The sequence below is a fragment of the Zeugodacus cucurbitae genome, chromosome 2, assembly GCF_028554725.1.
Source record: "Zeugodacus cucurbitae isolate PBARC_wt_2022May chromosome 2, idZeuCucr1.2, whole genome shotgun sequence".
Classification (NCBI taxonomy): Eukaryota; Metazoa; Arthropoda; class Insecta; order Diptera; family Tephritidae; genus Zeugodacus; species Zeugodacus cucurbitae.
This window is the reverse complement of record NC_071667.1, coordinates 74,801,940-74,826,264: the sequence shown is the minus strand read 5'-3', so window position 1 is coordinate 74,826,264 and position 24,325 is coordinate 74,801,940. Positions and strand designations below refer to the sequence as shown.

The window sequence follows — 24,325 nt, the reverse complement described above, 5'->3', positions numbered from 1 at the left end:
ATATCGTAAAAGAAATTAATGACGCCCGCTCAGAAATCACTTAAGTAGATAATGAGGTCGCGTAATCCCATGGTGGACCAGACTTAAAATTCAGAAGTTCATATTATAATATTATATTTACAGAACTTGATAGGTTAGGTGAGTTTCAAAAGTTGAAAAAGAGGTTATTTTTACATTTTTTTTAAACATTCAAAGAATTCAGCATATCAAAGGTACATATTTAAACAGTATTTGGTATTTTTTTTTTTTAATCCGAAAACTCAGCCGTTGGTGCCTCATCTCTCTTGACGTCTCAAATAAATGCTCTAGTGATGGACATAATTGGTCATTATTAGTTAATCCAAAATCTAAAAATCAAAAATATATCGAAATGACATGAATAAATCCAGTTAATGCAAAAAGAAAAAGAGAAAATATTGAAATTTGAATTTTTGAAAGATTTTGAACAAAAAACTAGTTTTCTTGTAGTAATAAAGTAATAAAAAATAAAAATCCTTCGTTCAATAACTTGATAATGTTATTTCAAAGAAGTATGCCAAATCGATGGATCCACAGACTTCAAAAATTTAAATTTTAGATAAACGCGATTAAAGTTTTACATTCAAACTGATGTGGCCTGATGGATAGATTTTTCAAGGTACCTATCTCTTAGAATTGTACTCGGATCGATTTGAATAATATTTTAAACAAAGTGTATTCAACACTTTGAATACACTTTGATTTTGAATATATTGTTCTATTTAATTAATTTTTTTTTTTTTTTCAAATTTTGAAATTTTCAAAAGTTTTCAAATTTTAATCTAAATTAAATCTCTGCTATTTTAAAGGGGAAAATGTGAAAAATTATACTCCCGCCAATCGAAACGTAGAGAAAAAATGAGGAAATGGGATCCACTTAAATCCATTGATGTCTTCTGAAGATGTCTCAAATTTCATTTTGATATGCTGCAACCAGATGTCGTCCAAAACTCTCACAAACTGAATTGTTTTATTTCTTTTGTAGTACGACTGCTCTTCTGCTTCTTAATAGGCCTTAGCTGTAACGATCACCGTTTCATCGAACTTTTTTTTTAAACTTTCCTCCGTCTTTTAGGCGTCCATTGCGTTTATGATCTTCGGAGTGCGGTCGAAAACAAGGATTTTTGATGTCAGCTGATTTTTTCAACATTTTTTTTAACCAAAAATTTTGTTAAAATTTAAAAAAAAATATAATTTCCGTCACTCAGAGCGCTGTATGTCACGTAGCAATGTGACCAGAATAATATCCCACCAGAGACTGTACTGTCAGCAGCGTTCCATAAAACTATTTACTATTTGTATTTTCTTATTGTCTAAAACGATTTATATTTTATGTTGCTACAACAACAAAACATTTTATAACTGGTTTCAGTGTCACCGCTTATTGTCAGTATTCCAATGTCTCTCCTTTCTCTTAAACATTTCATGTTAATGCATCTTCACCAAAAGTGCCAGCCTCTAAGGCGTGGTAGCTACACATTAACGTTGAAATTGTTTACCTATTTGTGTTGTGGGGGGCAAAATCATGTTTTTCTGTTATTAACGAATAGCCAATACAATGATAATGTTACGGCCGTGGCTGAACCGCCCTCCATTTAGCAAACATAAATACAAAACATAAATAGTTGCTTGCAACACACCGTGAACACTCGCTGTCTTGTTATACTCGTAGATAATGGCTTAATTGTCAAGGGAGTACAGAAAAATCGTCGAAAATTAATATATCAGACATTAGTTTATGACAGTTGCTAAGGTTAAGTTTCGTGCACGCCAACAATAATGCTGCCGGTGAAAAGCGTAGCAAATGTTTTTATTCTGAAATTGTCACACAGTTCACAGTGCGTTTTCAATGCCAAACATCGCTGTGCACCTTTATTTACAATACTAACTACTACACTCACACACTCGCACCTACAGTCGTAGCTATTTTTTACTATTTACCTGTTTTGCATTGCTGACCTTCATTTTGTCGGTATGTGTGTGAGTGTGTGTGTATTTGTATGAAAATTAATATTTTTTCACTACTTGCATACATATCTATATTCTACTCATTCTTTTTTTTCTAAAACTGTCACAATCACGTGTGGCATGCAAAACCCTGCGGCATGGCTCACAAATACAATAAATTCTGTATGGATGTGCGTAGTATTTAGCATTCTATTTCGCTTTCGTGCCGCAAATTTATATATAACTATGTAAATATAGCTATTAGGATGGTTGAAAAAAATTTCGATTTCGGCACTATGAGCTCCAAACTGCTTTTACCGTCTCCCGAATCTGGGAACCTCATCAGCGTCTACATTTTGTATGTTTGTCCATAAATTTTCGATCGCATTGAGATCAAGAGACTGGGAAAAGCATTCAAACCTTCATATATGTAGCTTTATCAGCGAACCACTTTTTTCACTTTGTTTGTATTCTTCGGTTCTTTATCTAGCTAGAACACCCAAACCAATCGCATTTCAATCACTGGCACAGGTCAGAAAGAATTCCTTCATAATTATGACATAAACAGGACCTTCCATGATATCTGTAACCCAGTGTATTGGCCCTACGCCGTAGTAGGAAAAACAACACACACCCTTGCAACTGTCTTTCTGTAATGAATTAAATTCGGTTTTGGGTGGTCTTCTTAGATACAAACGAGAAATTTTTCCACCAGACAAAACAATTTTGAATCCATCTGATCACAAGATATTCCACCATTTTTAAGGTGCTTAAGGCAAAAATAATTATAAAAAAGTTGTAGGCAAAAATAACGGTACTTCATAATTTGCACTCAACCATAACCCACAAAAAACGAATAATATAATTACTACAACGAAAAGAAGTCTGCAATAGCACTCCTATTATTTTCATAACAACTGTATGAGCTAATGTCCTAAAATAGTACAGTATACTCTCGAAAAGTAAATCGATTGGTATTTTGGGTAATTTACTTTTTCGAATAATTTACTTTTCCAAATATATACATAAATTATCTGTTTTTATAATATTAAATGCATTTTTAAACATAAAAAATTCATTCATTTATTTGCTTCAATAAAACATATGGATTTACATGAAAAACATATTTACATTTACATACATACATATGTATTTACTATGAAGAGAAAAAATCTTGAATATTCTTTTGTTTTTTTTTTCTTTTGCAATATATTTTCTGACCATTTTTGTACGACAATTCAAAAAGTCTGACACCTGATTTGCATCGTTTTCATTTTTAAACCAGTGGATCAAGTAGGAGAGTTTGTTTACTAAAAAGACGCGATAAACAAGAGAGTAAGTGTTTTTACAACATCGTAAAAAACGCTGTTTGCTTCGTTTCGAATTTTTTATCACACTCTCTGAAAAGTAAATAAAAAAAAATTACTTTTTCGAGGAGCATGTGTAATCTTAAAGGTGATTAACTTTTCCGCGATTATTTACTTTCTGAGAATTTACTTTTCGAGAGTATACTGTATTATTATTTAGAAATACGAATAGAATAGAAAATAGTTCGAAAAATATGTTACAACAACTACAACTGCCACACCCTAATTCTCAATTCTTATACTCCCACCCTAATACTCTTTTTTACAAACTAACGCAGCCTAATACTCAATACTTCATAAAATTATTATTTTCTTACAAACTGGCTGAACGCAATACTCAATTATTAGTAAAACTGTTTTTTTATTACAAACTTTTTTATTAAAACCTGGCAGATCCTACTCCTCAATTCCTCGTAAAATTGTTTTTTTTTTTTTACAAACTGTCCCACCCTAATGTTGATTTCCTCCTGCAGTATTGCCTTAAAACAACTGTCTGCGCTCTTATACAATATTTATGCGCATGTCGCAAACTAAATAAGTACACTTAACCACTTAGGCGTTGTTTCATAATTTCCTTTTTGGCCCACTATTTTCACCTTTTTCCATTTTGTTGTATTCATTTATACATTTTACTATATACATTTTTCTCTCCTCCCCCACAGATGGTTATTGCGAATATTCTACAAACACGTAAACATCGCGTCGTTTTTGTTACGCCAACCATGTCGTACGAAGTGCATCTGAGCAGAGAGCAAGCGCTGCAAGGACTCGAAATTGAGGAGCCGATTGTTGCCGATCTCGTAAGTACTATTCACCAGTTAATTTATTTAATTACGCAGCCGTATTCAATTGCTACACACTAATTGACTGTTTCCTTTTCACGAATATACTGGTATATATTTATTATTTTTTTTTTGCTTCATTGTATTTTATTGCATCTATATTTTGTGTTTATTGTGGATTTCGTAGAAAAAAGTGAGGTTAATGGTACGACCTTTTGATTGCAGTGCTTTTAAGTTAACATAATGTTTCACGTTAAGTTAAAGACATTAAAAATTGGTGGGATTATATTGATGGCGTAAAGAAAAACAATAGAGAATCGAAATGTGCATAGAGCTTAGGTTTGTGTCTTCAGTATATTTTCGAAAGGACTAGTAATTTCTTTCAAGGACTCATTTATGATTTTGGTCGTCACGCACTCGCTATTGTTATTATATTTTTATAGAGGCTGCAGCTGAATGGGGGCACTAAAATAAAAAAAAAATATATATTCTGGAGACTTAGAAGTATTTCGATATATTTTCGGAAGATCAAGCTAGGTTATTGGAAATATGTCAATGAGTTCACCGAATATTCTTGCCTATTTTACACATTTTACCTGTGTTCCAATCCAAGTGAGTCTCAAGGTTTCTTGAAAAGTTTCTCCAAAATGTTACGTATGTTTATTCTCTTGAGCATATTTATGCTGGCAAATGGCACGTAAAAAGTCTATATTTCTGCTCTAGTTTTAATTTTTACCTGGAAATCCCGACTACTAATGGCTCTCCATCGACATTTTTGCACAAAAAACGGATGCTTAAAAATCCATTGTTCCTTTGTCATTGTTGTTACGCTGAGTTATTGCAGCTAAGTAGCGTAATAACGACTTCCAAATAAATAATTTTCCTACGGGGGAAAAGGTCAAAGTTAATTTTGCAACATTACCCAGTAGCCTTTGTTATTAAAGGATTAAAAAGTATTCTTAGTAAAGATTACCACATAATAAAGGCGCGAGCAACTTACCTGTGCACGCCTACCTGCTGCTGTCCGCCAATCAAAACTGCTCGAGTTTTGAAGTCAATATAAATGCCAAGTCAAGCTTTCGGCTACCTACTGGTCGTCAAACGAAGATAAAAAGCCGAGGAAGTCAGCATTTCGGCACATTCGCTCTATCTCAGCTAGCAAGTAACGCAACGCAAAAGTCGTCCTGAAAAATTCAAAAATACAACACACAAAATGCCTGGAATCATTAATAAGACCAACGAAAACGAAAACGAATCCAACGACGTTGAAGATATGGCTGAGACCGATTTATCAACACACACCGCCGATGTGTCGGAGATGCCGAAACGTATACAATTAACCGCACTACAACGGCTGTCCATATTAGCCGCTATAATTGCTTTTCAGGATCGCCTCGATGAGGAGGAAGACAGCGACAGCGATAGTGATACAGATACGGATGACAGTGATAGCGATTGGAATGATTTTGATTACTTATATTCAACGGCACCGTTTCGCATGCCCACAACTGTCACACCGACTGCTAATTTTGGCGAGCAAGTTATAGATGAGATGAAGAAACAATTAATGGCGCAACGGCGCTTACGACGTTCGAATAAAAAGTCTAAAAATGATGAGAAAAAGTGAAATTGTTATGTGATTCACGAGGGGAATTCTCACTTTTGTAGTTACTGCAAAAGTATTGAAGAATTCACTGTTCTCGTTAAAAATATGTAAATTTCATTTCATATGTGATAAATTTAAATAAATAATATCAGAATATTTTAAATTTTTTGTGTACTTTTTTCCAAACTTGTAAGAGATATTTTTAATTTTTGAAATTTATAGGGATGAAGTTTAATCCGCATATAAAGCGGGAATGTTTCAGTTTTGTCTTGATTGTTAACGGATTTTGAAAGTATATTGACAATTGAAAGTGACATGAAGGCTAATTTATTAGTCTAGTCAATCTTGAGATCTAGATTTATCGGCAAGAATCTACGTTGAATTCTAAGGTTTTGATGTTGCTTATGTTTTCTGTTGCTGGCTTTTATATAGATTAAGGTTATAATAAGAGTCCAAAGCTTATCAAAACTCCGAACTAACGGTACATACAACTTTAGTTCTTTCTTTTTTTTTGCTCTTTCTCTATACACTAAAAGTATTTATAGATTTTAGAAAGTCTAACAAATATTATTTTATTGTAAAATAAAATCATTTCACTTTAATATGCAAAGAGGGTACTATTTCTATATCTATATATGTATAATAAAACGTTTAACTATGTGCATATTTCTTTCATTCGCATTCGCAGGTGAAAAGGCACAGTGAATACATAAACGGAGCATCAACGAATCGACAATGACCACAATCGTTGCGGCAAAGACGTCACATGCAGGTCGACTGTCGCGTGACAACACCACATTTTTGTCGTCTATTGAATCCAGGACCAGGCGTCGGCCGTAAATATTAATTTAAGGTAAATGTGTGTGTGTGTACAAAAACGTTATCAAATGATTGTGTTTAAGTATATAAGTGCATACAGTTGCTCTCTGAATTGATCCTACAAAAATTATTAGAGAAAAATTGTAACCTTGGTAGAATATTTTGGAACTTGAATTTGACTTCTGCCCACAAGCAGACACTCCTGAACTCCTGAACATATAGTTTTAGATTATCTTGCAGCCATAGTCAACTCTTGGTGTTTCATCATTTTCATTCATATAGCCAATGCTTTGCAGAATATTAGGGTTATATAAGGTGTGTTAAAAAAATAACGGGAATTGTATTAATATTTTTTTTTTAATTCGCGGATATGGAGAGTCCAAAGTTGGAAATGCCCCTGAAGTTCGATAAAACTTTCAGCTGTATTCATTGCCTACTTTGTCTGTAGCAGCCGCTAAGGTTAGACGTGTTTGATGAGCTCGTCGATTTTCGCTCGTTAAAAGCTGGAGTGTGAGCTTGTTCGTGAATTCTTGACCAAAAACAATACTGTAACAATGTTCACCCTCACTATAATCACTGCTCCGTGTATTTTTTTTCTATTTCTAAAAACAGAGAGACGGCATACGAGAAATCGCTGAAAAAGCCAAAGACTTTCTCAAAAATCGAGTTTGAGAAGTGTTTCGACGATTGAAAGCAGCCCTGGCATAAGTGCGTAGTATCGAATGGGGACTATTTTAAAGGCGTCAACATTAATGTAGGCTAATGAAACAATATTTATTAAAAAAAACGAAAATTACCGTTATTATTTGAATACAACTCTTAATCGCTTCTGTACATTTTCAATACGGCTGGAACTATGTATATCCATTTGGACTTTGGTTTATAAGTCATTGGGAAAAATTTTCGTCCAAATTCTCTTTCATTCATTTAATTTGCAAATTTATTTGATTCCAGTTCTTGAACTTTTGAATATCTTAGGTTATAATGCTCAATAGTTCATTAGATCCGTTTTCTAAAAAAATATACGAAGTGTACACATTATTTAGTGAGCAACTGTATGTATATCTATGGTATAATAAAAAAGTGGAGGAATGTTTTTTGAAAAGCAACTGAGGCAATTGCATCGATTGAGGATTATATCACAATTAGTTTATAATAAAAATAAAATAACTTAAGAAAGATATTAAAGTACATACATATATAGTTTTTATACAATAAGAATGCAACAGTGAAACAATATAAGATTAATAGTAACTTTCATATTTTTTACATACATCTGTAGTATACATACATATATATATATTATATACAACCCATATCTGACGCCCTAAAATACCTCCTATTAACCATACATACATAGTACTATATTGTACAAATGTATAAGGAAACATTAGAGTATTATTTGTTGGCCACGTATTTACTTTTTATTGAGACAAGTGGACTCATAGTTTCAAATAGATGGAAGAGAATCAGCATTTTTTACACACAGCTCTTTGGTTTTGTCTTACAAATTCTGTTCTTACATGTTTAAAAAGTGTTTCTTAACTGCTAGAGGAAGAGTGTCAAAAATGACAAGTTACTCGCACAGCAAGCGAAAGTAAACAAACGGAAAACTAGTGGAAATTATCATGTAGACATCAAAGTGCTGTTCTTGGTCATATTGCCTCTTAAAAATCTATCAATATAATATTGAGTTAAGAAACGCTTTTCTAGTAGAAAATTGCCTAACTAGCGCCTGCTAGGTGCAGAACAACAACTGTCAGTACACATTTTTTTACTGAATACAGAAATCTGCGCTTTTATTTCCAGCATAAGAGAAATGTGCGTCGAGTTCCCTGTTCGAAGACTCGCCTTCTTCATCTCCATATCGACATACAATTTTACTTCCTTTTGGCGATTCTTGTTACTTTTCTATTCTCTTCTTCTTGGTCTATTTCAATTTCAGTTGTTGGCTTTAAAAGGCTCTCCTCCTGACTCATGATCCTTGTTGTCTGATATTAAGTTGGAACCCTCGCCCAAAAGTGATTTCCGAATTATTACTGTCTTCTTAATTTCTCATATTGCGGCGAATATTTTTGTAAAAAGCACAGACTACTCATTTTGAGGAGAAAACAAACTTTTCATATATTTCGCTGAATCCCGGGTATTATTCCTCTGAGCCAGTCTTACATTTAATTTATCAAATTTTTGAGGTACACATTTACACATATTTATACTTATAAAAGTAGAAAAAGAAGATCAAAAGTGCAACAGGCCAGTGTAATTTTATTTTAGATATCAAAAGTAAACAGTGTTTTAAAGTAAGACTATGTTTTGGCGAATGGATTAAATATAGGGTAACTACTGATTCATGTTTGTATGTATGTAAAATGCTATGTCATTAATATTTATTGCTGGTAATATAGTTATTACTTCAAACTTCATAAATTACAGTCTGACATTTGTTTTGAAAAATCTCCTAAAAAAATACAGTCACAGTCAAAAAATTAGGTACACAAATATTTTTTTTATTTTTTCGGTATAAAGCGTAGCCAAAGTAACTTGATATCGATATCGAAAGTACTTGCGATAATAATTTAATTTTGTCGGTCTTCAGTCGTTTTATTTGAGTTATTGAACACTTCCTTATCCTTATATGTGCTGCCAGACTTTGATTTATATGAAATTTCAAGTTGCTCATTGTTTTAAAGCCGTATGACGTTCCTAAAAAAATCTTCTAATATTTTTTTAAATTAATTTAAATTTTTTGTAATAAAAAATTGTGATCAGGAACAGAAGTAGAAATTCATTTCAAATATATTTATACAGCTGCATTTATGTAATTAATATTTAGTGGTTCTTTAGTTTGCTTATACCTTACTGCCGATGTAATCTTTCGTGCTACGATTCCTCGCTGCTTTTACACCAACACAACCATAAATGTATTTATATGTATTATATTTATACGAGTATTTCATATCAAAATTGCTAAGCAAATTCTAAGTAAATGAAAATGTGAGACCATTTGTTGTTGCTGCAAACTGGCTTCGAAAGCACTATGCTTTAACATAATTTATACGTTTCTCAATTGAAAGAGAATATAATATCAAATCTCTTTAAAGAGAATATGTGGAATTGGTCTTAAATTATGGCAAAATCGTAATTAAAAGGAATTAACACAATTTAGCTTTACCGTAAAAATATGACTTACTATATATGTACTTATGTACATATGTATATGTATGTACACACATAATCATTGTAAAAGTGAGAGAAAAAACTCAAATTATACAAAATAAAAAATACACCAACAACAAATTGTAATTAAATTGTAACGGCATTGTTTGCTAACAAAAATGTACACAAAACACGTTGTATGTATGTCTGTAAAACTGTGTATGTAAACTGTATGTACGTGTGTGGGGGGCAAAACTCGTAAAATGAATATTAGTAAATGTAATTAGTTGCGTACTAAGTAACTTTGTTGTAAAGTGTAGCATGTAAAATGACAAATAATATATGAATTAAATAAAGATTTAAACGAGCTTTAAATGAATGTAAACAAGTTTATTGATTTCAACTCAGACTCGAGTAAAAAATTTTTATTTAATATATATTATATTCAATTAATTTTTGTATATATGTACACTATATTGTATCTCAAAAATAGTTAAAAATTATTCTTATTGAAACTTAGTGTGTAATCAGAAGTAAATACTTTAGCTGCTTTTACAGGGTGCCAAAAAGCATCTAATATAAGTAAATTACTCGCCTGGTAAATGCTGAAAATCAGAGGTGACTTACAAAAAATTTTCACCACACTTCGTTTTAGGGTCTATTTAACATTTTTTTTTATTTTTATTTTAATATGAATTAACATCTAAAGAGATAAACAGGGTACCAGAAATCCCGCTATAAGTGGCATTGCAAACGTTAAGCTTTGGGGAGAGGAAGGCCCACTCAGCCGATTCCGCACATAGAGCTGGAGAAAGTTTAAGGAGATAAGGAGAGTCATGCAACAGTTCCCATGAACAACGAACGTTCTTAGATGTATAGTCTGTATTTGGATCCTCTCAAGGAGTATTTCTTAAGCATAATTTCATGGAGATGATGAGCTGGAGAAAGTTTAAGGAGATAAGGAGAGTCATGAAACAGTTCCCATGAACAACGAATGTTCTTAGATGTATAGTCCGTATTTGGATCCTCTCAAGGAGTATTTCTTAAGCATAATTTCATGGAGATGCTTCGAAGAATCTTTTATATGGATTATACACCCCCAATCTTTCTCCCTCGTACAATTTTATTTAAGGATTATTTAATTATTTTAGGTTAAAATTTCAGGGAAAATCATATCAGAAATTTTCTATGGTTTTTTTATATCCTATTTCAGAAACATTCTCTATTTAATTGTAAGATTTTTTTATGCAGTTTTTACTATGATTTTATAAAGCGCGATTTACTGTTTGAACTTATTTTTTAATACTTTTCTGAGTATGAAATATTTATTAAATTATATTATGTATATGTATAATATATTATTTATATTAAATTTTAATATGTGAGTGAGTTTGAGGATTTGAGAGTTTTAGGGCACCTCTCCAAATTACCTACTCAATATCAATGAATTTAAATTTTAACGGCACATTTGGCATGCTAATCAACATATTCTTAAAGAAATTATCTGTTGGATAATGAAATTCGATTTGAAAATTTCGTACCAATCTGGCAATACCCAATTCGATTTCTAAATAACTAATGCGACGACCCAAACAACCTCTCGGACCGGCACCAAATGGCAAAAATGTATAGGCACTGCTGGCTTTCAATGACTTAGTGTCTTCAACAGTATCGCTACTCGAACGCATCCAACGTTCCGGCAGGTATTCTAATGGACGTGCATAATGTTTATCACTTTTCAGTAGAGTTGAGTAGATCATGCTAACCACAGTGCCCTTGGGTACTCTATAACCGCTCAGCACAACGTCGTTTTGTGGCACACGCATGTTTCCAATAGCCACGGGATGCAAACGCAGTGCTTCCTTCACGCAGCCGCGCAGATATGGCACCTTACTAAGCGTATCAGCTGTGAAATCGCCATCCTTTTGTGGTAGTATACGTCTGACTTCTTCGCGTAGTTTTGCCTGTTTGTCGGGGTTCTTGGCCAAACACAGTAGTGTAGCAGTCGTTAGTGAAGTGGTCTATAGTAATAACAGTAAATATTAAGTTTTGGAATATCTTGAAATTTCCATAATTACCGAATCAACACCGCCCAGCAATAGATCCATGGCCATCACTGTAGCGATTTTCTTATCAATTTTCAGTAATTTCTCCAAAATGCTTTTTTCACTCTCTTTATGTTCTACGCCCAGTTCGCGCTCCGCTTCTAGCTTAGCAATTGCCTCAGTCGTATGCTTCCACGTTACACTTTGTATGTCATCCAATGCTTGCATTAGTCGTTTAAACTTCGGTGTTGCCACAAGACGCCACAACGATGGTGTGTATTCCAAGTCCAGTGTGAGTGCGAGCCACTCCGTTAAGGCTTTGAACAGTTTAGAAGCATCAGCGAAATTTTCGCTATTTTCACGCAGCAAGCCGAGCTGCTTGTCCAGTGCGACGAGAGCCACCGATTCCAGTGTCCAACGTTGGATGTACTGTTTAAAGTCGTCTGGCATTTCCAAAGTTTTGGGGTCGCGTATCAAACGGATTCTGTGGTAGTTAAAATAAATAAATGGACGTTCGAAAGTTCTTTTTCTAAATATTTACCTTTCCACAAATTCAAGATTCACCTGCGCCATTTTGTTGATATACATTTTAATATTCTTCGGTTGTAGTAGCAATGGATTAACAACCGTTCGAAATGAGCTCCATTGCTCACCATGTCTGTTTGATGGAAGAATTAAGTAAATTTTTATAGGTTAGTTTGAAAAAGGTCTGAAGTTGTTTGGGGTAGATTTCTGTAGTACTTATAGGACCTAAATTTGAATTTTCTTTCTTTCTGTGGAACTGAGCACATAATTTAGTAATTCAGTGGCGGTCCATAGGGAATCCGGTCTTTACAAACTCAAATAGGTAGTTAATATCAGTTCGGCATTTAATGTGAGTTTGTTGCAAATGGGACAAACGATTTGGTTCATCGATGGAGTTAAGAAAAGGGATTAAGAAGTACTGAAATACAGAAATCGACTGAAAATATTCATCTAATTATACTCCTACTTTTTGTTCCTCTTATTCTTGACTATATTATTATTATTACTTTACAACATTATTTATTAACTTATTCTTCAAATTCAACGCTTTTCACCAAAACCCGCGAAACATTCCGCCCCTCGAATTAAATACTAAATATTTACGTTGCAAGTATTCCCTCGACGTTCTCATAGAAATCAGCGCGCAGCTTATTGCGATGATAACGCAAAGTCACCGAATTTGGACGCATTGGCCAGGCGCCCTCATTGCGGAAGACACGCTCAAAATCAAGTGGACTGTGTGTATATAAGGCATCGGGACGGCCGAACATGCCAGGCATTATATAAATGTCGCCATAATCCTTTTGCATTGCCTTCACCAATTGCGCCGAGTCCAAGTTATAATAACGGCCGCCGGGCAACAATTGCCGTACGAATTTTAAAACGCCATCTCTGGGCACCTCGCTGAATGGACGCGCTTGCTGCCACTCCGAGATTGCATCGGTTGCTTTGTCCACGGTTGTGTTGGTGGCTGTGTCGGCAGCGGCAGTGCATTTGTGCGCATGCTGTTTTGATAATGAGAGACGGCACGTGTTAAACATTTCGTAATGATTGTCGAGTTTATTCAACCATGCAAATTATTATTATTTTTCTTTATTTTTATAAATTTTATTTTTGTTCTTCAGATTTAAATATAAACATGCATATTATATCAGTTTATTTATTCTTCTTTCTTGTGCGGCGCTTTATACTCACATTTTTTATCTTTGACCAACACCTTGTGTTTGCTCCAATGACGCTTTTCCCGAGTGACACACAATTTAAATTGTAAACTTGCATTTTGCGATTACCTTCTCAGTTGAACTACACCCTACCACAGTTTCAGACATACTAAACTGATATTTGGTTACAGCGTGCTGATTCCTATAAAAACTCCGTTCTTCTTTCATATTTTTCTTAAGAGCTTAATCCATCGAGGCTAACACTCAGAAAATGCCTTTTATAAGGTAGTCGAAGAGAGTATGCTTGCGCAATGTAAATATGTAAAAGAAAAATTGAGGAATGCTCTACATTCGTTCGTAACCAATATGTGTATTAAAGCTTATTGAGCCTCTCAATACAGCTTGAGGGTCCTTTTTAATATTTTACTCCCAAATATTTACATATTTATCCTCAAAGAACTTCTTACAAAAGCTAGTTTATATCGAGTTCTTTTCGCGGTGTAGTCTTTATCTTCTTAATTCTGATAAACACAGGAAATCTCTGTTAGCTCAGGTTAGTCTGCATAGCTATATCCCCGGGCGGTTGTTTAAGAAAGTGTGGTCCAAGAAATCTTTGTCTTGATCTCTCAAAGGCTGAACATTCCATTAGAAAGTGGTGAGATGATTCCCCTCGGCCGTTGACATAGGTCTCCCCAGTTTTTAATGACGAAAAAGTTGAAAGGAGCAAAATCTTTTGAAGGTTCTAAACTTCATTAAACGTTTCAAGACGTGTACCACCAGTTAAAACTACATTTTTAGCCCCTTTTCCATGTAGTTGATATATGAGTCTCCTACATTGATTTCTTATTGATTCCAGATTTTGATTAGTTTTCGGGCATCTTTCGTACTTTATTTACAATTTTTGTTTTGTTAATATAATATTTTTGGTATAAAAATTAGTGCAAAGACAATATGAAATGGACGAGGCATTTTCTGAATTGTTTATATACAAAATAAAATACATACATATATCATCTTAATTTATATTTTTAACAAATCAAATTTAGTCTCTTAGGTGTAGCTTTATTTGTTAATTTACTACATTAGAAACACCAAAAAAGCGATGAAAACATCAAAAATATAGAATATACGATCTCTATTCAATATCCGTAAATTTAAATTTTAACGGTATATTTGGCATATTAACAAACATACTTTTGAATGGCTTATCGATGGGATGATTAAAATCAATTTGGTAATTTCGAACCAAACGCGCAATACCCAATTCGATTTCCAACTCGCTTATTCTACGGCCCAAACACACGCGTGGACCAAAACCGAAGGGTAAATATATAAAAGGATTACTAGGACGCAACGCTTGCGCGCACGTTTCGGCTGACGCGTGCTCTCCGCCTTCCTTCATTGCACCCGAGCGTAGCCAACGTTCGGGTAAATATTCCAGTGGACGTGCAAAGTACTTTTCATTAGCGTATAAAGATGTCGACACCATATTCACCACAGTACCTTTTGGAACTCGATAACCACTGAGTACCAGATCACTTTGAGTCATGCGTACTATACCGACAGATAGGGGATAGATGCGTATAGCTTCCTTGATGCATGCGCGTAGATATGGTATGCTGTTGAGCGCGTCGGCTGTGAAATCGCCATCTTTTTGTGGCAACACACGCAATACTTCTTTGCGTAAGATTTGCTGCTTTTCTGGGTTCTTTGCCAGGCAAAGTAAAATCGCCGTCGCCAGTGAGGTGCTCTGCATAATAAATTAATAAAAATGTTGAAACTATTCATTGAAAGTTTAGTTGGATCAATGGTCTACGTATTTACCGTATTAATGCCAGCGAGAAAAAGATCTATACACATCACCGTCGCAATTTTCTTGTCGATCTTCAGTAGTCTTTCAAATGCGCTCAACTCATTCTCAGACCTCTCGATACCCTGTTGCTTTTCGGTCTCCAGGCTGCTAATGGCTTCTTCTATATATTTTAGAGTTATCGTCTAACGCTTGCATAAAACGTCTAAACTTCGGTGTGCGAATGCGACGCCACAATGAGGGTTTCCACTCCAGACCATAGGCGAGTGTAAATACTGTGTTTAAGTTGGCAATTAATTTCAGCCCATCCTCGTAATTATCGCTATGTTCACGCAGCAAACCGAGTTGCTTGCCCAGTGTGACGATGGAGAGCGACTCCAGCAGCCAACATTGCAGATAATCTTCGAAGTTGTTCGGCATTTCTTGAGTTTCGCGATCGCGTATTAAACGTATTCTGGGGAAGTTAATAGGAGAATAAAATTACATCAATTAAGTATATGAAATTATTATTAGACCACCTTTCGACAAATTCCTGATTCACTTGCGCCATTTTACCGAGGTACATTGGTACATTCTTGGGTTGCATTAGCAGTGGATTGACAGCCGAGCGGAATGTGCTCCAACGCTCACCTTGTCTGCGAGAATTGAAACAATTTATCTAATTTTATTTTAATATTTTCATAGTAAAATAACAAACTCACGTCGTTAGCACCCCTTCGACCTGCTTGAAGAAATCTGCTTGCAATTTATTGCGATGATAGCGTAAAGTCGCAAAGGGTCTTATGGGTAATACGCCCTCGTTGCGAAAAACACGCGCAAAATCTTCTGGATTGTGTGTGACTACGGTATTGGGCCGCCCCAAAACAGCAGGCACTATGAATATATCACCATGATCCTTTTTCATTGCCATTTCCAATGCATTGGAGTCTAAGTTGTAATAACGACCACCGGGTAAAAATTTTGTTAACAGTCGGAAAACGCTATCCCTAGGTACCTCGTTGTATGGACGTGCTTGTTGCCATTCCAGCGTCGCTTCTGTGGACTGCTCTAAGTTAATGGTTGGTTGTGTTGGACAGACAGGTTCCTCGAGCTGTTGATATAATTTGTATCACTATTATTTCTTACATTGTACATATACACAATGTTAAAAAAAAATAAATTTATCGACCTGTTTTGTTGTCAGCAAACGCCTGCTGATCGTCGTAAAGCTTTTTGTGGGGCCGCCGTAGTCTCTGAGCGCAAAACAATTTATTTTTTTATAAATCATTTTGAAATTCCAATTTTTTGAACTTAACACGACCGCCGCTGCAGCTAAACTGATTTTTCGTATTTGCATCCATTCCCATAGAACCTAATTTCTACATGTGTATGTATATAAAATATTTCATGAAATTTGTAAAAAATTGATATTTATTATTTTTTTTTATTTCGCAATTAATTAGCTACAATATATGTAACTTTTATTGAATTTTATGGGGTTATTGTCCTCAGCCTCTACATTTTGCTTCTTTTGATACTCAATACCAGATAACAATTTTGTAAAAGACACACATCTTCTTCTTCGAAAGCACTTTGATTGATTCTCTCCTTTAAACCAAAGCCAACTTTGGCTTTGCACTGATAATGACATCGGACAAGAGTATCTCGGTCAGTAAAAATATTTCATAATAAGCAAGTCAAAGCTTTCAAGGTGCTTTAAAGTCAATTACAGTTCATTTTTGCTCTGAGTTCGAAAGCTCCTTGTCTCTCAATGCAACCATGAAATAGTGCGTAGAGAGTATAATTTTGACATTTACTCATTGATATTAGTTAGTTAGCGAAAATGCCATTTTTGGGGAACTGAGAATCTATTCGAGGTCTATGAAAAGAATAATCGGTTGAGCAAAACCATTATTGCTACACATCTTTTCAAACAAAACGAAGCAGTCATTGGAATCTGATAAACCTTCCCAGATTTCTGACGCACTTGACGGTTATCCTGTAATAAAAATTTCCTCCGGAGTGGATATCTGGCATCTCTTTATTCACATATTGACTGGCAGCCAAGTCATTAATTTTGTATACGAGTATATAGTCTACCATCCTCTTTTAAAATTTCACGTTAATCTTTATTAAGAATTATTAAAAGTATACTTTTTATTTTCGAAAGAATAGTACGTACATTTGTATAATAATTTATATTCCAAATCCATGATCAATCAATATCTGTAAATTTGAATTTTAACGGTATATTTGGCATATTAATTAACATGCCTTTAAATGCCCTATCCGTCGGGTAATGAAATTCCACTTTGAAATTTCTAATCAATCTTGCGATACCCAAACCCACTTCCAATTCACTTATTCGGCGACCAAGACAAATTCTTGGACCGAAGCCGAACGGTAAATAAACGAAAGGACTGCTCACTTTTATCGATTGCGGACACTCCACTGTATCTCTCTTCTGTGGTTCATCCACCTCCGAGTTCGAACGGAGCCAACGTTCCGGTAAAAATTCCATAGGACGTGAGTAATAACGCGCATCCGATTGTAATGGAGCGAAGATCATGCTGACGTATGTGCCTTTAGGCACTTGATAACCACTTAGTACTAGATCATTTACTGGCACACGCATATTTCCTATGGCCACGGGGTAAACACGTAAAGATTCCTTGAGACAAGCGCGCAAGTAAGGAGCATGCTTTAGTGGATCGTCTATAAAAGCGCCGTCTTTTTGTGGCAGCACACGCATCACCTCTTCGCGTAACAGCTCTTGTTTTTCGGGATTCTTGGCTAAACAGAGCAGGGCGCCAACAGTTAAACTGGTGGTCTGTAATCAAATTATTTGAGGTTAGTTAGTTTGAGAGGAACTAATTTTTTCTTACCGTATCAACACCCGCCATAAGCATATCCATAGCCATGACAGTTGCGATTTTCTTGTCTTTCTTTAGTAATTTTTCTAATATACTCTGCTCCTGTGTGGGTCGTTCGATGCCTTGTTGACTTTCCCTTTCAAGTTTCTTAACTGCTTCGGTTATATACTTCCATGTTATGGCCTGTATATCATCCATTGATTGCATGAGGCGTTTGAATTTTGGTGTGGCTATAAACTTCCACAGTGTTGGTTTATAATCCAGGTCCAAAGAAAGTGTCATAAACTCATTTAACGCAACAAAGAGTTTCAAAGCATCAGCATAATGTTCACTGTCCTCACGCAGCAGACCGAGCTGTTTGTCTAAAGCCACAACAGCCACTGATTCCAGGGTCCAACGATGTAAACATTCCTCAAAATCAGCGGGCATTTCTAAGGATTTCGGATCGCGTATTAAACGTATGCTGTGAGGCACAAACAATAATATTAATTCCATGGCATGATATCGCTCTCGACTTACCGCTCGACAAATTCCTGATTCACTTGCGCTAATTTATTGGTATACATCTCAATATTTTTCGGCTGCATAAGCAATGGATTGACGACCTTACGAAAAGTGTTCCATTTTTCGCCTTGCCTGTAAGAACGTCTTTATTGTCACTAAAATTCTTAATTTTTCATGTATTCTAATTTACGTTGATATTGTGCCCTCGACGCCCTGAAAGAAATCTGCGCGCATTTTATTCCGATGATAACCTATAGTTTCCGAGAAGGGTCTATTGGGCCAAATGCCTTCATTGCGAAAGATATTTGGAAAATCGTCGGGATTGTGCGTCACTATGATATCGGGGCGACCCATCATGGCTGTCATCATGAAAATAGGTCCGTAATCGTTGCGCATAGTTGTCACCAAGTCTTTGAAATCTAATTTGGCATATGCACCGCCCGGAAAAAATTTACTAATCAACTTAAGTCCACCAACACGTGGAAGTTCGCTGAATGGGCGTGCTTTTTCCCATTCTAATGCGGGATCGGTTTGTTGGCTCGCAGTTGCAGGGGGATTTGTAGTTGAGATGGTGTTGATATGCTGTGGTTGGAGTGGTTCCTGTCGAAATTAAATTGTACTGATTATAGATATTATATTATGATTCTAATAAGTTTTATGTTTTCTGACTTTTATGGATTTTTTTATGAGAGAGCCACTTTGAGGGTTATCCGTGTATACCGAGAATACAACTTCTCCCTCTCTCACTTCGTTTGAATAAAAATAATTGCTTATAAATGATACATTAATTATAGCCAGATGATTCGAAAGGCACGAAAGAAGACATTTTCAAATGGATCCAAGTGATTGAGGAAATATGTAGGTACCATATAGTGGCCGAAGTACTATTGTAGTACTTGATATGTAAAATTCACCTGTTCTGTCACTAGCAAACGAATAACTGAAGCTCTCTTTATCGCGCAGCCACCTCTACTTTGTATTTTTGCGAAAAACATTTTAAACTTGACACAATCACTGCTTCACTTGAACTGAAATTCTTTAATCTTTACATTGCAGCTCTTTCATTGTACATATGTACATATATATGAAGAGCAATAAACGCAAATCTTCCGAATATAAATATTTATTGCAATGTTTGTAAGTATGTATACTTCGTGATAATATTCGATGCAGGTATTTCGGTTCCTCACTTTTATGGCTACATATTACGTTCTTTTTTAGGTATGGTTAATTATAACCAAAGCCAGACAGCCTGCGGAATATGTAATTTGATGTACCTTAATGTACCTAATAATAGTTATTATTTTCATAAGATCAACCCAGATTTCTCAAGTTGAACGAAACCGCTCTCAAATATTGGGACTTTTATTACATTTTTTCTCGATTGGACAGATAAATGTGCCGACGGTTCATACTTAATATTTATGAAATCAAAAAATGCGTTGCCTTCGTACCTTTAACCCTTGAGAAATACTCTGCAATTCTCCTATATAAAAGAAATCCTGTTTCAGATGATACCAGTGGTGGCCTATATAATAACCTACGTAATCAGTAGTAGTTTCATCACAACTCTCAGTCCTTTTTCCGCCATTTTCGATTAATTTGTATTAATGTCCATCTATTCTTCTATTGTCAATTATATTCAAATTATCTTTAAACTAATTGACAGATCGTACAAGGCTTAATCTACAATCTCGGAGCTCATTAGTATCTTTACTGATCCATAATAAACCAATATGTTTTCCCTCCCACCACTACGTATCCCTAAGAGATCCGTTTTAGCCAATCTTGTTTCAGAATTTAACTTGAGCTTATATTCCTAGACAGTCTTTAAAGGGATACGAGTGCTATTCAATGCCTCGAGCCAGTTTTTCTTAATTCTCTTGAGCGATTTTAACCCATCAGTAGTCCAGCCTTAGAAACAATGGTAATACAATTTAAGGCGTCCGTCCAAAAAAAAAAAAACATTTAGAGAAAACAAGCTCACAACCTCCAAAATCAAATTCCCAAATTTAAGCAAATTTATTATTTTTTATTTTTTTTGTAATTTTTATAACACATCGCTTAAAATCTAAAATCTATTCAATGTCAGTGAATTTAAATTTAAGTGGCACATTTGGCAAACTAATCATCGCCGTACGGAATACATTCTCCGTTGGATAATTAAATTCGATTTGGAAGTTTCTAACAAATCGCGCAATACCCAATTCCAGTTCTAAATCACTAATTCTCCGACCAACGCACATTCTTGGACCGAAACCGAAAGGTATATAGATGAAAGGGTTAGTCGGTTTGAGAGAATCAGCACCCTCGCCAGTTTCCGCCGAACGCAACCAACGCTCCGGCAAGAACTGCTGTGCATGTGGATAATAATCGTCATTCGTAAGTAGATTCGTAGCCACCACACTGACCCAGCTATTCTTTGGCACTTGATAACCACTTAATACCACGTCTTTTGGTATAACACGTATATTGCCGGTGCCTAATGGATAGATGCGTAGCGCCTCCTTGAGACAGGCACGCAGATAAGGTATGCGACTTTGAGTGTCGGCGGCAAACTTGCCATCACGCTGTGGCAGCACGCGCATGACTTCCTCACGCAATAACTGTTGCTTCTCTGGATTCTTAGCCAGGCAGAGTAGAACACCAGTGATCACTGTGGTGGTCTATAATAAATAGGAAATGTTTGTTTGGTTGTCATAAGGTCCAGTTTTGGAACATACCGTATCCACGCCCGCCATGAGCATGTCCATTGCCATAACTGTCGCAATTTTCTTATCGATCAGCAACAATTTCTCCAGCACACTCTGCTCTTGCTCGGGTCGTACGATGCCTTGGCGCTGCTCCTCCGCTAGACGCTCCATGGCCGCATTGATATATTTCAGTGTCGTATTCTGTATATTATCCAGTGAGCGCATGAGTTGCTTGAACTTTGGTGTGGCAATGTAACGCCAGGGCGATGGCTTGAAATCCAAATCGAAGGAAATCGTGAAGAATTCGGACATGCTCTGAAAAAGTGTCCACACTTCGGCCGGCACAGCGCTATTCTCACGCAAGAGACCCAGTTGGCGATCCAATGCGACGATGGAGACTGATTCTAAAGTCCAACGATGTAGCCATTTTTCGAAGTCGTCGGGCATTTCTAGTGTCTGAGGATCGCGTATTGTGCGTATTCTAAAATAAATAAGTTACACCAATGAATTGTTCTTGTTTTGTGGATGAGCAAACCTCTCTATGAATTCCTGATTGACTTGCGCCATCTTGTCGAGATAAATTCGGATATTTTTGGGTTGCATAAGTACCGGATTGACAGCCGAACGAAATGTGGCCCATTTCTCGCCGTGTCTATAATGTTTATGAGTGTTTTTTATAGAAAAGTTTTTAAGAAGTTTTTAATATTTCAACCCACGTTGCTATAATCCCCTCAACACCCTGATAGAAATCAGCGCGCAACTCGCTGCGATGATAGTCCAAAGTTAATGAGCTCGGTCTGTTCGGCCAGACACCTTCGTTGCGAAAGATTTGCTCAAAATCATTGGGATTCTGTGTCAAAATTATATCGGGTCGTCCCATCATGCCGGGCATAATGAAAATATCCGAATGCTCGGCAAACATCGCTCTCAGCATTTGTGTGGAATCCAGTTTATGGTAACGTCCACCTGGCAGAAATTTAAATAAGAGACGGAAAGCATTCTCACGGTGCATTTCACTGAATGGACGCGCCTTCTGCCATTCTGAGAGTGACACTTTGCTCTCGCTACTCAGCGTCGTCTGTTCGTTTGCACTTGTTGTGTGCCCATAATGTGTCTGTAATAAATGAATTGTAAATTTTGCTCATTATTTTCTCTCAAGTTTTTTTGGTTTCCTTTTTTGGCGGTTATTCACCCAAGCGTCGCATTATCAGAACTTGCTGATGAGAAATAAACACAAAGTAAAGTGCACATGCACTTATGCAGCTAGCAGTGCTTCCAAATGGGTTGAGATAGGCTTTGCTGCACTTCGTGATTTTAATTAATATTAACTTGAAACCAAAAGCGAAGCTTCTGTGCTCTCATATCTGGACTTTATAACCCGCCAAGAATAGCCGCCAAAATCAACGAATTTTATTATTATTATTTAATTTTGTTTTTGTTACCTGTTCTTTACTCAGCAGCCGCTTTATCGCAGTTATGTGTTGTGGCACTCCATTACAGTTGAATACCGGCAACCACTCGCGTCTTCGTATTGCGTACATTATTTTTGCTTATCCGTCTGTGTCCAGTCGCTGCTGCAAGCGAATGCAAACTGATTGCAATTCCTGTTGGAGCTGTTGCCGAATATTTGTTTTCATATTAAAAATATATGTAAATGCTTCAGTTTCTTAATCAGCAAACAATGATTCGTGCTCTTTGGGATATTAAATTAAAATCAGTATTTACGGAGGTGAAACAGTTAAAAATTATTAATGACGAACCAACGTACAAGGGCGGGCGCAATGGTACAAGGGTAGTGAAAGCGATAAATATTTAATAAATTTATATGGGTCTGTTCAACATGTAAAGGGAATTGTAAAATTTCACGGGTTTAACGAGTTCAATTGTCAACATTTTTTTATTATGTTGATATTAATTCCCCTGGAGTACGATAAAATTTCAGCTGTATTCATTGCTTTCTTTTTTCTATCGCAGCCACTAAGGTTAGAGCTGGACGATTTTTGTTAAAAGCTCACACTTCTTGGCTTGGTCGTGAATTCTTGCCAGAAACAATTCTGTAACTATGCCCAACTACCATATTGCTTCGTGTGACTTTTTTCTATTTCCAAAAATAAAGAGAACCAACAAAGGACCGACATTTTAGAAGCAAACGAGAAGTCGATGAAAGAGCCAATCGGTATTACATAAATCAAGTTTCGACAATTGGAAGAAGCGCTGACATAAATGCATAATATAGAATGGGAACTATTCTCAAGGCGACAACATTAATGTTGAAAAATTAATTAGGGTATTCACAAGGTATCATATTGCGTCATATCGTCATATTGTCATATTTTTTTATGACTGTCATACCAACACTGTTGTTGTTTCACATGCAAAATTAAAATATGACTGAGACAACACTGCGTGGTATGTTTCTTGAGTTCGTTATTCTATATAGTGCCCCTACCCACCTACCCACTGCCCCTACCCACTTGCTGCCGAATTTTTTCGGTTTTTTTGCGGCATATGCCTAGTATCCTGGAACCGGTTTTTTTTGGGACACACTCGTGGCAGTGTGGGCGGTCGGTGGGTGTGGCTTTGGGGCAAAACTTCGACGAGTGGGTAGTCGGTTTTCTGTGAAGAACCGATTTTTTTGGGTCGGTCAGTGGTCGGTTTTGCTCGTGCCCTTCTGCCCGAACACTTCTCAACCGATTTATACCGCACATTGCATATATCTGGAAAATACGGACATATATCTGGTTTTGGCCTCAGCAAAAATCGCTATGATTAAGTGTAGAAATATGACAAAATATGACATACAACAATTAAATGTGCTCACAAGTGTCGTATTTTTAATAATATTAAAATATGACATAAGACATACAACAAAGCTTGTGAATATTTTTTTCAAAAAAGGAAAATTGCTTTTATTTGTTTAACAGATCACGTACATAAAATTCTCTAATCTCTACAAAATGCATAATTGACTGTAAGACTTACCCCAACCAAAGATAATCAGTCTGCAAACCAACTTTTGAAATTCTAGAAAATATATTTAG

The 24,325-nt window shown here is 35.7% G+C and overlaps 4 protein-coding genes and 1 pseudogene across 7 annotated transcripts in view; 1 reads left to right on the top strand and 4 right to left on the bottom strand.

Moving 5' to 3' along the window:
* LOC105216100 (phosphopantothenate--cysteine ligase) overlaps positions 1–22,283 on the top strand; it is a 33,295-nt gene extending 11,012 nt beyond the window's left edge. For 2 of the 3 annotated variants that reach the window (XM_029042801.2, XM_011190407.3), the window contains exons 5-6: positions 3,995–4,132; positions 6,409–10,074. In XM_029042801.2, coding sequence (XP_028898634.1) covers positions 3,995–4,132; positions 6,409–6,459 — 189 coding nt within the window. In that variant the 3' untranslated portion in view covers positions 6,460–10,074. Of the gene's footprint in view, positions 1–3,994; positions 4,133–6,408; positions 10,075–10,241 lie in introns of those variants that run through there. The other variant, XR_008470090.1, reaches the window with a different exon arrangement.
* Positions 11,102–13,590, bottom strand: Cyp12a4_1 (cytochrome P450 CYP12A2). Its single transcript, XM_011190410.3, has 5 exons — positions 13,460–13,590; positions 12,869–13,269; positions 12,282–12,398; positions 11,774–12,224; positions 11,102–11,716 (listed from the first exon to the last, which is right to left on the bottom strand). Exons 1-5 carry the CDS (start codon positions 13,541–13,543, stop codon positions 11,126–11,128), a joined length of 1,644 nt encoding a protein of 547 aa, XP_011188712.1. The 5' UTR covers positions 13,544–13,590; the 3' UTR covers positions 11,102–11,125.
* Positions 14,561–16,571, bottom strand: LOC105216102 (probable cytochrome P450 12a5, mitochondrial; annotated as a pseudogene).
* On the bottom strand, positions 17,343–19,647 carry LOC105216104 (cytochrome P450 CYP12A2). 2 transcript variants are annotated; one of them, XM_011190411.3, is made up of 5 exons: positions 19,506–19,647; positions 18,782–19,191; positions 18,607–18,723; positions 18,100–18,550; positions 17,343–18,044 (listed from the first exon to the last, which is right to left on the bottom strand). In XM_011190411.3, exons 1-5 carry the CDS (start codon positions 19,584–19,586, stop codon positions 17,430–17,432), a joined length of 1,674 nt encoding a protein of 557 aa, XP_011188713.1. In that variant the 5' UTR covers positions 19,587–19,647; the 3' UTR covers positions 17,343–17,429. The 2 variants fall into 2 exon arrangements, with proteins under 2 accessions (XP_011188713.1, XP_011188714.1); XM_011190412.3 differs by having other exon boundaries at positions 19,458–19,577.
* Positions 20,583–22,898, bottom strand: Cyp12a4_2 (probable cytochrome P450 12a4, mitochondrial). Its single transcript, XM_011190413.3, has 5 exons — positions 22,727–22,898; positions 22,001–22,398; positions 21,820–21,936; positions 21,315–21,765; positions 20,583–21,257 (listed from the first exon to the last, which is right to left on the bottom strand). Exons 1-5 carry the CDS (start codon positions 22,823–22,825, stop codon positions 20,670–20,672), a joined length of 1,653 nt encoding a protein of 550 aa, XP_011188715.1. The 5' UTR covers positions 22,826–22,898; the 3' UTR covers positions 20,583–20,669.
* Between the last annotated feature and the right edge of the window lie 1,427 nt (positions 22,899–24,325).

What these genes read in the sequence shown, in the direction of transcription:
- Cyp12a4_1 (XM_011190410.3), bottom strand. Translation starts at nt 13,543, where the DNA reads ATGCAAGTTTACAATTTAAATTGTGTGTCACTCGGGAAAAGCGTCATT. An exon ending in GTTGGTCAAAGATAAAAAAT is followed by an intron (nt 13,270 to 13,459) that starts GTGAGTATAAAG and finishes TTATCAAAACAG; the next exon opens with CATGCGCACAAATGCACTGC. An exon ending in AATCTTGAATTTGTGGAAAG is followed by an intron (nt 12,225 to 12,281) that starts GTAAATATTTAG and finishes TAACTACCACAG; the next exon opens with AATCCGTTTGATACGCGACC.
- LOC105216104 (XM_011190411.3), bottom strand. Translation starts at nt 19,586, where the DNA reads ATGTTTTTCGCAAAAATACAAAGTAGAGGTGGCTGCGCGATAAAGAGA. An exon ending in AATCAGGAATTTGTCGAGCG is followed by an intron (nt 18,551 to 18,606) that starts GTAAGTCGAGAG and finishes TGTGCCTCACAG; the next exon opens with CATACGTTTAATACGCGATC. An exon ending in TTATGGCGGGTGTTGATACG is followed by an intron (nt 18,045 to 18,099) that starts GTAAGAAAAAAT and finishes ATTTGATTACAG; the next exon opens with ACCACCAGTTTAACTGTTGG.
- Cyp12a4_2 (XM_011190413.3), bottom strand. Translation starts at nt 22,825, where the DNA reads ATGTACGCAATACGAAGACGCGAGTGGTTGCCGGTATTCAACTGTAAT. An exon ending in GGCTGCTGAGTAAAGAACAG is followed by an intron (nt 22,399 to 22,726) that starts GTAACAAAAACA and finishes CATTTATTACAG; the next exon opens with ACACATTATGGGCACACAAC. An exon ending in TCATGGCGGGCGTGGATACG is followed by an intron (nt 21,258 to 21,314) that starts GTATGTTCCAAA and finishes TATTTATTATAG; the next exon opens with ACCACCACAGTGATCACTGG.